Source organism: Galeopterus variegatus, unplaced genomic scaffold, assembly GCF_000696425.1.
Source record: "Galeopterus variegatus unplaced genomic scaffold, G_variegatus-3.0.2 Scaffold204, whole genome shotgun sequence".
NCBI classification, from domain to species: domain Eukaryota; kingdom Metazoa; phylum Chordata; class Mammalia; order Dermoptera; family Cynocephalidae; genus Galeopterus; species Galeopterus variegatus.
The window spans coordinates 305,619-316,779 of NW_007726315.1; the positions used below are offsets into that span (position 1 = coordinate 305,619).

At 37.5% G+C, this 11,161-nt stretch overlaps 1 protein-coding gene across 1 annotated transcript in view; it reads left to right on the forward strand.

Annotated features, from left to right (window-relative positions):
- SLC38A4 (solute carrier family 38, member 4) overlaps positions 1 to 11,161 on the forward strand; it is a 32,287-nt gene that overhangs the window by 2,714 nt on the left and 18,412 nt on the right. Inside the window, exons 2-8 of the mRNA XM_008565814.1 lie at positions 2,831 to 2,921; positions 3,428 to 3,543; positions 6,697 to 6,770; positions 7,236 to 7,328; positions 10,211 to 10,292; positions 10,383 to 10,465; positions 10,576 to 10,634. Coding sequence (XP_008564036.1) covers positions 2,831 to 2,921; positions 3,428 to 3,543; positions 6,697 to 6,770; positions 7,236 to 7,328; positions 10,211 to 10,292; positions 10,383 to 10,465; positions 10,576 to 10,634 — 598 coding nt within the window. The remainder of the gene's footprint in view (positions 1 to 2,830; positions 2,922 to 3,427; positions 3,544 to 6,696; positions 6,771 to 7,235; positions 7,329 to 10,210; positions 10,293 to 10,382; positions 10,466 to 10,575; positions 10,635 to 11,161) is intronic.

Genomic DNA, 11,161 nt, shown 5'->3' on the forward strand with positions numbered 1-11,161 from the left:
GACTTCATTGTATACACGATCCAGGAAAGGCCATCGGCAAGAAGCACTGTTCTTCCAAGTAGGTCAGTGCAATGAACTTTAGAGTTGTTGGACTAGAGAGGCCACAGAGATGTGAACCATTTTCTTTTCTTTTCTTTTTTTTTTTTTTTTTTTTTGTCCATTTTGAGACCGGCCGCACCACGCTCAGCCAGTGAGTGCTGTGAGTGCACCGGTCATCCCTATGTAGGATCTGAACCCGTGGCGGGAGCGCTGCAGTGCTCCCAGCGCCGCACTCTCCCGAGTGCGCCATGGCCCGGCCCTGAACCAATTTCTAAACTGGGTGAATATTAAGGTAGAACAGGTATGTATGGTAGAACACAGGGCTTTGGAGTCTGCAGAATAGTTGCATGACTTTTTGGGGAAGATATTTCTCTTCTTTGAGCTTCATTAGAAAATGTGAGTGGCAAACCAACATCAACTCTTCTAAGGATTAAATGAGTGCCTGAAATATAATGATAGTCAATAAATTTTTGTTCTTTCTCCTCCCTTCATCACCCTTAGTAAATTGATCTAAATCTGAGGGCTTTTTGTTTCTGAGAAGGATGCACACAAATGATCTCTGCAGATGCTGGCTGAGCGGAAAGGGACGCTGTCCCCCAAATAGTCCTAGAGTCATTCCATTTGGCCCTCCAAAAGCTGTAATGGAAAGAACAATAACACTGTTGTTAAGCTTCTTATGATGTGCTCTGGACCGCTCACAGTAACTTACCTGTTAACTCCTGGCTTAAACAGAGGTCATGATTTTGCAGTTTTATAATCACTTTAACAAGATGGGTTTTGTTTATGTTTGGTATGGACTGATGCCTTAAATGTAAATTTTTGCAAAATTCACTGTAATGCATTTATTTGAGATCTTTATACTTATGTCTTCAATACATGCTGGATTTGGTATCAAAACATTTAACACACAGGGTTCACTTCTCATATATTTTATACAATCTTTGCACGTTTTATGACTACAACTTATCTCATGCCAGAATGAGAACATACAAATGCCTCAAAAAAAATCTGTTTACTTTCAAATTCTAAATTTTAAACCATACTCATGAAATGGAAATTCTAGTTTATTAATTAAAGTAACAAATAGAATGTTGGACATTCCAGAATTTAAATTCCAGTTGACACTTTTGTTTTTATAGTCCTCAGGTCTTTTAGGCTTTATTTCATCCTATCATCTCAGTTTCCAACTATGAACATTATGTACCAGTCTTCACATAGCAAATACATTAACTACAGACTAGTAAAGTAAATCAGTACAAGTTGGTGGGGGGAGTGTGGAAATGGAAGAAGTCAACGACTGAGGGCACTACTCTCCCCATGAGAAATCGGGGAGGATACTAGGAAACGTGCCTCACTTATGCACTTAGAGCTATCTACTGCCTGTGGCCTAGAAAAGCACATAAAATCTCGTGGTTTTGTCTGCTGTTTCTATATCTTACATTGTTCTCTGTTCTCAAAAAGTAACCCTGCCATTCCTCTTCCTCACCAGATTATTTTCAGGATTAGCTCCTTATATAAAAGATAATTTGTACAAATCTCCTATAATAATTCTTTTCTATTTTATTTCAAGGGTTATTTTAATAAAACACTCTCCAATTATTTTGTCTTATTCTTTCATGCAAGAAATGCCCTAAAAATTGCAATCCATCTAACGAGAAAGCACTTCTAAGAAGCATGCATAGTTGAGCATTTTATGTAACAACAAGAAAGGCCTGTGTGATATTTTGCAATGTAAAAATGCAATGTTGCAGCAGGCTTCATTAGTCAAGCCTTTTGAAAATGTGGCTGGTCCCAGGTCTATAGCCTTAAAGGCCCTGCCATCTAACTGTGGGAGCTGACCAGCATGGTAAGAGGTCAGCACTGTGACCAAATTCTGCAGCCTCCAGCCTGTGCCCACGTGGACCATAGTCAAAATGTTCTTTGGATAACGACATTTTAAAGTTCCGTTTCCCACCCAACTCTTCTCCCAATTCACTGTGTTTCTTTAATAATTTTTAGTTTTATCCATTATCTATCCAATAATAACCCAAGTACATTTTCAGAGTAATTGAAACACCCACACAAACACATGAAAACAACCAAATACAACACAGAGCTACCATTGAACTACTTTCCAACACGGGATATATGTATAAATAGATGGAGCCAAAGTAGAGAAAAACACCAGGTGCTGGGCCCTTCCTGGACCTGCAAGGTGCCAAGGTCACCCATAGATTTGGAGTCAACAGATGGGACATCCCACTTCACTTTTCTGAATCACAGATGCCTCATCTTTAGAGGAGGTGCATGCAAGTTCCTCTCATAAGGATATTTTGAGCATCAAATGAGATGAAGATCACAGTGCACAGGCATTTAGTAAATATTTGTTGAATTAATAAAATCATCTGATTATGGTGTGGTAATAGTTTAGAAAACTCAGAGTCAGGACTCTGTACCCTTTCTTTGGAAGGGCTCTTAATGGGAACAAAATTAGTTCGAATTAGTCTCTTTCTTGCGTAGTTAATGTGGGAAGGATGAAATGTGGCATAAAAATTTTTTCAACTAAAAATATTTCCTCCCTTCATAACTTCCTCCTTCTCTCTCAAGGTACTTTCATAAATGGAGCCCAGTTGTTGGTCTGGAATGAACACTAGCGTGAAGGAAGAGAAGAAAAAAGTTTTAGGTGTTTTGTTTTTCCTTCCCCAATTCAGTTACTTAGATCTCCTGAAACATAAACATAATTCAGAGCATTTACTTAGATGTTTTTACTTTCTTATTTTCCTCGTGTGTGTGTGTGTGTGTGTGTGTTTAGTCAATTTGCTAATGAAGATACTGAAAGCCAGAAATTCCTGACAAATGGATTTTTGGGGAAAAAGAAGCTGGCAGATTACGACGATGAGCATGTAAGTGAATCTACGCTTTCAGGCAGTAAACAGGACGGAGGGTGTGTGACCTACCTGGGTCTCTGTGAGAAAACAATGTGACTGAAATTTTCCAACCCTTGATCAGCACATTCTCTGTTTATTCAGGCCCTTACTGGAATAAGGGCTTGTTTTTCCTGTCCACCATATGGCTGCATAAATCATTTATGAAATTTATTTGTTTTTTGGAGAAATCATTCAAACCCAAATGTAATCTGCAATCATACATATTTTTCCTTCTTTATGTTCCTCCACCTGTACTTTTTATTTTTACTGAGACCTCTCCTGAAACCAAGCACTGCATTCCATTGAAAATTACATGCTTTTATAGGAGCTGAGCAACAGATTTTACTCACTGTGATTTTATCTTAGTCTTTGATTTTGGACTGTCATCTCCTCCAATAAAGATGTAAGAATAAGAATAACCCCCCCAAAAAGGTCTGTCCTTTGGCAAATACTTGCTTATAACGCATGCCTTTTTCTCCAAGCATCCTGGAGCCACGTCCTTTGGAATGTCCTCATTCAACCTGAGTAATGCAATCATGGGCAGTGGAGTCCTGGGCTTGTCCTACGCCATGGCCAACACGGGAATCATACTTTTTATGTAAGTGAATGTGCACGTCTGTACTTGGTGGTGAAGTCCGTGCATACCTGGTGCTCTTTCAATTAACAATCTGAAGTTTGATCTTTGTGAACATGAAGAATCTGAGAAAGTATTAGCAAATTCCTCTTGCTTTTAGATAAAAAGGCAACCTGAGGGGCCGGCCCGTGGCTCACTAAGGAGAGTGTGGTGCTGATAACACCAAGGCCCCGGGTTCGGATCCCATATAGGGATGGCCGGTTCGCTCACTGGCTGAGCGTGGTGCTGACGACACCAAGCCAAGGGTTTAAGATCCCCTTACCGGTCATCTTTAAAAAAAAAAAAAAAAGAAAGAAAGAAAGAAAGCAGCCTGAGGAATAATCAGAGCAGTCTAATCATGGTTCTTACTCACCCAATGATCCCTAACCAAATGGCAGAAAGTTTCTGTGCTTAACTACCCAAAGTGCTGGAGTAGCCCTGCCAGTCCATAGGAATCATTTTCAAAGTATTTCACTGTTCAGTAGATGTTTAAAATAATTTGGTGTTTAGTGGTCAAAAAAAAAAAAACTTTCCCAGAAGCAAATCTGATTTTATCACACTCTTAGGGGGAAAATAAAACCCCGTCTTAAACCAGGCCTAAGAGCCCTGCATGCCTTGGTCCCATCCAGTGCCCTACTCCCCATGCCCTGTGCACCAGATACACTGGGCACACTGGCCTCTCTATCCCATGAGGTGCCACGTTCCCTCTCACCACTGTGCCTTTGCAAATGGTCTTGGACCCCTCTTCCTCTTCTTCTTCGTCTGGTTAACTCCTCATTTCTCAGCTCAGCCTCACCTTAGTGCTACCTTCCATGAGGTGCCACGTTCCCTCTCACCACTGTGCCTTTGCAAATGGTCTTGGACCCCTCTTCTTCTTCTTCGTCTGGTTAACTCCTCATTTCTCAGCTCAGCCTCACCTTAGTGCTACCTTCCCTGACCTCCACGATTGGGGCAAATTACCACAGTTTTAATATTTTAGTGTATTCGTCTGATCCATTTGGTTTATGTCAATCTCCCTCGCTATACTACAAACTCCAGAGAGTTGAGCCAATGTCTGTTTTTACTCACTACATGTCTCTACCCCCAAGACCTAGCAAGTGCCTGGCACAGGGAATATTTGCTAAGTGACCAAAGCTTATTCCTAAACCTATGCACTTGCACCAAACTTAGTCAAATGCTGCCTAAGGGTAGCAGCGTCACATAGCTGACCTGTAGGATGGATACCACATTGTCTGTGACAGACAACCACAGACGTTTGTGTACATTACGTACAGCCTGGTATTTTCCAAGACATAGTTGGCAACAGTGGAATTCTTAACAAGAACGAAGTCTAATGTTAGGCATCAATGTGAATGCAGATCCTAATCCCAAATGCAAGGCTAGAGAGTTAAATAACTGTCTAAGAATGCAACATTTATATTACACATATGTGCTATTTATGTTCTGAACATCATGTATGATTAGATAATTACACAGCTATTTGAGGGCCAAGGGTCAGGACTATAAATATTTATATTATGTTAGTACTTTGATTGAACTGTTTTACATATAATATTCTTAAGCTGAATGGATTTTTATATCAACTTTACTTTTATAAGCCATGTTTGAAATAAATGGTTTTTTTTATTATTATCTGAATTTTAACAGCCAGAGATATACTTACATATTTGCCTGCTTTTGTAATGTGTATTACCTCTAAGACAAAAAGACTGCCTTCTTTTATTAATTATAGATATCATTAAAATTAATTAGTAAGTTATCATAGATCACCAAAGAATAAAGAATAGAAATAAGAAACACTTTCCTCAGCCCTAGGCCATAGATCATTTTCATGCGAAGAGAATATTCTACTTTTAAAATAAGAGCCTCATTTCAGGCCAATAAATATTTAGCAGATTAATTTGGCCAGAGCAATTAAATAGCTAAACATCCTTGGGCACGTTTTGTGTGTCTAAGTGGCACAAATAGGATCCAGCTATATCGCTTAATTCACGGCAAGTGATATTATTTCATTGGTTTTACTTTTTGTATTTTCTGCCAAAGCAAGTACATGTTAAGAATAGAGGGAATGCTCATAATCTTTGCAGGAAACCAAATTATGTAATCTGAATTACGTAATTCTTTAAAAATGAGTAAGTTCATAAGGTACGTGGAAAAATATATGAATAATTCATTGGTTAGACAGTTCTGGCAGACATATTTTATGGGAAATAAGAGTACAATATAGCTAGAGTAGTTATAAAATTTATAATTCATGGTCAAAATGTACATTTGCAACATTGATTTCATGAAGAATTACCAAAGGGTTAGATCAACTGTGGGGAAAATGTTTAGTGTGTTCTTATAAAATTTGTAAAATAAACAAAGAATAGATTTTTTTTTTTTAAATTTCAGGGAAAGGTTAGTATTGTTTCTTCATTTATTAGTGGATGCTGCCATCTGTACTCATTTTTGTGCTCCAATTCTTGCTTTTGGAGAAAAGCTAATCAGTATAATTAGTATATATGCATGTGGACAGGTAGGGGGTCCTGACACCAGAAATGATTCTTTCTGAATACAAAATGGAAATCTTCCTGCCCCCATATTTACCTTTCTCTTCTTGCTTTATTATACATGCAATTGCCTGATCCTCTGGCTAACAAAGCACCTTGCCATCTAATATACAGGATCAGTAGTAACGGAGCACAGACTCTGCATGCTTTGGCTTTTAGATTCCTACATATTAGATTAAGGTTTAGTCAGGCTATTGAATAGCCCTTTAATTGTAAATGTTGATGTGAATATCATGCAAATATGGTGAACGTATACCCGTATGCTGAGTAAATACAGGTAGTATCTGCTCATTTTGCTATATATTTTAGCATCTAAATTATGAACAAGGTTTCACAACTGGGTAACAACAACAAAAAATATGTTAGGAACTTCAGGTAGTAGGTTCGGGCATGTAAAATATAACAAATTCTAATTTGGTGACATTAAAGGGTGTGTGCAGAGTTCTGAAAAGAATTTCTCAGCTTCCCAAATATCCACATACTTTTGAAAAGTTGATGATTGAAAAGACCAGTGTGGTCATTTATTGTAACGTTATGTGTTATTTATTACAGAAAGTTTATTTCCTATTCTCTGTTCCCTTTACAGAATCATGCTGCTTGCCGTGGCAATATTATCACTCTATTCAGTTCACCTTTTATTAAAGACAGCCAAGGAAGGAGGTATGCTACCCCTTAAGTCTAAGACATTCTATTTTGATTCTCATAAAAGAGTATTTCAGTCTATTACCTTAGGATGATTTTAGTCAATTTCACATTTCATCTTCTTCTGACCCCACTGACATGGTGTTTCAATGTTTCTAGTTATTTCAGCAAGCGAATGGCAGAGGGAAAGTCAACTGATTCAGGTTCAAGCTAAACAGAGAAAAAGAGATTTGGGGTAAATGATAGAAACAACAATTTTGACTTGCTACATGCAGCTAAAATGAATGAAGCCATTGCTTCATGTTTGGAGAACATTTTCATATGTATAAAGCTTATTGGTTATTGAGGTTTCATCTTTTGGGTTTATAATTTCTATATGATGTTTATTTACATGTCCAAGACTCCAGCGTAGAATTATATTATAGAAATATTTTAGTCATTAAAACAATCGTTTTAACAAGATTATTTTGTCTTTGATTTCAGGGTCCTTAATTTATGAAAAATTAGGGGAAAAGGCATTTGGATGGCCTGGAAAAATTGGAGCTTTTATTTCCATTACAATGCAGAACATTGGAGGTAAGGGGATAGAGCTTTCAATGGAAACTTAAACTTTCTATAGAATGTTCAATAAATAAGAAAACTCTTATGTCAATGAATAAGTTCTTTAAATGCAGAAAAGTAGCTGCTATTAAATTTCAAAAATAAAGTTTCTTAAATAGATTTGCTGTTGCTGTTTAATTTAAAATAGCAATACCTAAGAACAAAATAATATATAAAATCCCACCAATTGAATTCTAGAATTAAAATATAGAATAAAACCTTTCTTGATTTCTAATGTTATTATAGCATTAATTATTACTTTAAAAAATTAAGCATTAGTGCTTATTTTTGTCATTGACAGAGCATTTGATGTTTCATATGTATGATTGAGTTCATTTCTTAAAATTGAAAAGTGTCTGGGAGTGCATAGGCAAATGCTGTGGTCCTTGAGAAAATTGGTTCATCTTATAATACTGCTTTGCAACTTGTTTCTTTATTTAACAATATACCTTGAGTGTATTTGCATGTTGTCTTTTTAAATAGCTTTTGAGTTTCCCATTATACAAATGTACCATAATTGGTTTATTAAATCCTTACTAATGAACAGTTGGATTGTTTCCTATTTTTCATTATTACAAACAATGGTGTAATAAATAAACTTGCATAGAGATCTCACAAGAAAGCAACCCCTTTTGATAAATAAACTCACTGGAGTTACCTAGGATTTCTGGAATGCAGCAATTCCTATTAATAATCTTTATCCAAGTGTACCTGCTCCTGATAATGGATAGTTGGTAAGCGGATAAATAAAATTCAGCTATATCTTAAGAATTTGTGTTTATTTCTTTTAATATTTTCATGTTTTAAGACTGCAGTTTGGGTAGAATTTGGCAGGAACACCAGGATTGTTACATTCATTTTACTGGGTTTTAGCCATGAGTCTATGAATTCCCTGAGTCCCTCCAAATGGACTACTTTGCATTTGGTTCAAATTTTCAGCCTCATGAAGGTATTACGCATTTCATAGGATCACTTCATATTTGATCTAATTTACTTGTTTTGACAACTGAAATAACTGGACATAAACATATTCGTCCCTGAACTCAACAAGCTGACTGGCAGCAGCAGCATCTGTTGTTCAAGTGCAGCCACGATGAGGCTTCTAAACAATGGAAAAAAACTGTAAAGTGGTCTCTCAGTCAAGCCACACACAAGAAGTGTGGCTTTAACGGAGTGAGATGAAATTTCATAATACCACCCCCAAAATTGCTCTTACTTTGGTTACTCTATATGATTAGTGGATATTTGGCATAAAGGAAATCATTTATATTTCTATATTTAACAACTTCACATATAGAACATTTAATATTCTCAATCTCCTAAAAATTTAACATTTACCACAGGTGTTTTAACATTAGCAGAATAATGTTGACATTACCCAGACAAGTCTGAATCATTCTGAATTTTCGAAGACCAAACACATTAATAGTGGTGACATCACTGAAAGTCAGCAATTAATAGCTCTCAAATTGAATGGTACCTCTCTGAGCCAGTTAATCAGAAATATCTCCTCTGTTTACGCTCTGTAAGATTTAGCGTTAGCCAAGGTCTTTGTAAAGATTAACCACATAATGTGTACAGAAGACACATGGGGTATTGTAAAGATCATTTCACTTGATAATAGAGGAAAAGCACTGGCCCAGAGGCAAGGGACTCATATTTTAGATGTGGTCGGACCTTTTCAAGCTGTGTGATCTTGGACACATCATTTAACTTCCCCAAATCTTTATTTCCTCAGCTACAGAATGAACATGACAACACATATCTTGTCATCTCATTGGGTTTTTCAGATGATCAAATGAAATAATATACAGAACGAACAATGTTGGGAATTATGATCATTATTACTTCCATTTAAAGTTAAGAAAATATTTTTAAACTATTAATAGTTTAATTTACAACTCAGATATCTGTTTAAATACCTGTTAGCAAAAATTCACCAGAAAGAAGTAGCACACACTTAGTTTCCATGTAAAATTTGTCAGTTTTATATGATTATCTGTTAAATAACGAATCAGTGTTATACTTCACTGAATGGATGAACTCGGGAAAGGGGTGTTGCACGAATCCCTACAATTGTAGACAAAATTGTAATGTAATGCATATGTATACAGATTCATTTTTCCAGAGAGTGGATTTATAGATTTCACCAGATTTTCAAAACAGTACATGATCACTCATGTATCATTTACTTAGATGCTCACCAAGTTTTGCCACTTTGTATAATTTTTTATTTAGCCAAAGGAAGACTAGGATTGAGAGGGAGGAAAATACTTCATTGACAAAGATGGGGGAATGCTATCATCTCTCGTATTCTTTTATCAATCTGGGAAGATTCCAGTTTCGACAATAAGTGGTCTGAGACTTTGTGTGCCCCTCATTGAGAACACAGAGAACTAGACAGGTGCCCACCTGGGGAACTCCAGAGTGACATGAAGTCTGCTCCCCAATGCCCTACTCCCCTGCCTTTCTCTTCTGGCCCATGCCATTTGTTGTCATACCACTGTCCAAGTTACAGACACTAAAATAGGCACACTCAGATGAGCCATAATGATTATAACTAATGAGGGTAAAATTTTGAAACTACAGCTTCACTGAAAACCTTGGAGTTGGACTTAACACAGAATCAGCACTGATACTGTTAGCAAAGGTCTGCGTGCAAGAACTAGAGAACCAATTGTCCTTTTCTGAAAAGAACTCGGAAGCAGTGCAGAATACACGGTGGCTTTTCTTCCTGTTTGGGGGATTAGATGCTCATCTTACCGAGAAGAACGGATGCTCCAAATGTCATGACTTTACAGCTTGCATGTGACTTTAGTGCTATGCACATCACTAAGCTGTCATGTTTTCCATTTTAGCGATGTCAAGCTACCTCTTTATTATTAAATATGAACTACCTGAAGTAATCAGAGCATTCATGGGACTTGAAGAAAATACTGGGTATGTCTTGTGTTCTCTCTGTGCTATCAAGTGACTCATTCTATTTGGTCCTTTCTGATCCTAATATCCTTGTCTGTCTTTCTCTTCTAGAGAATGGTACCTCAATGGCAACTACCTCGTCATATTTGTGTCTGTTGGAGTTATTCTTCCACTTTCTCTTCTTAAAAATTTAGGTGAAGTCATTTTCTACCTGAAAATATTTTTATTTTTATTTCCTATTCTAATAAGTAAGCTTATTGTACGTGCCGTATTCACCTTCCAAAATTTTTCTGCTAACTCCTAGGTTACCTTGGTTATACCAGTGGATTTTCTCTTACTTGCATGGTGTTTTTTGTCAGTGTGGTAAGTGATTTGTTCACATGATCCTTGTAGCTTAATGAGCATGAGATGCTTTGAGTGCGTGAGTTAGTATCCTCACTGCTGTTCAAGCACTTCACTGGCATGAAATAGTTCTTGCATCACAGCTGATTTTCTTGTGTTATAATTTGGAATGAGAAAAGAGTAGTCATGAGTTTAAAAATAGTTGAGTTAGAGTTTCAAGGGCATTGCTAATGGTATGTTCTAGACACACGGGGTGTATATTTGGACAAAAGGAGCACTTCAAGCTGGAACATGACAATAACTGTGTATTTAGAAAGGTGGGGGAAGGGCCGCCCCGGTGGCGCACTGCTACAGTGCGCCGCTTGGGAGCGCGGCGGCGCTCCCGCCGAGGGTTCGGATCCCACATACAGACCGGTTCCCGCTCACTGGCTGAGTGAGGTGCGGGCGCAACACTGAGGGTTGCGATCCCATTGCCGGTCCCGGCCCAGTACGGGCGCGACACTGAGTGTTGCGATCCGTTGCCAGACACGAAAAAAGACAAAAAGGAA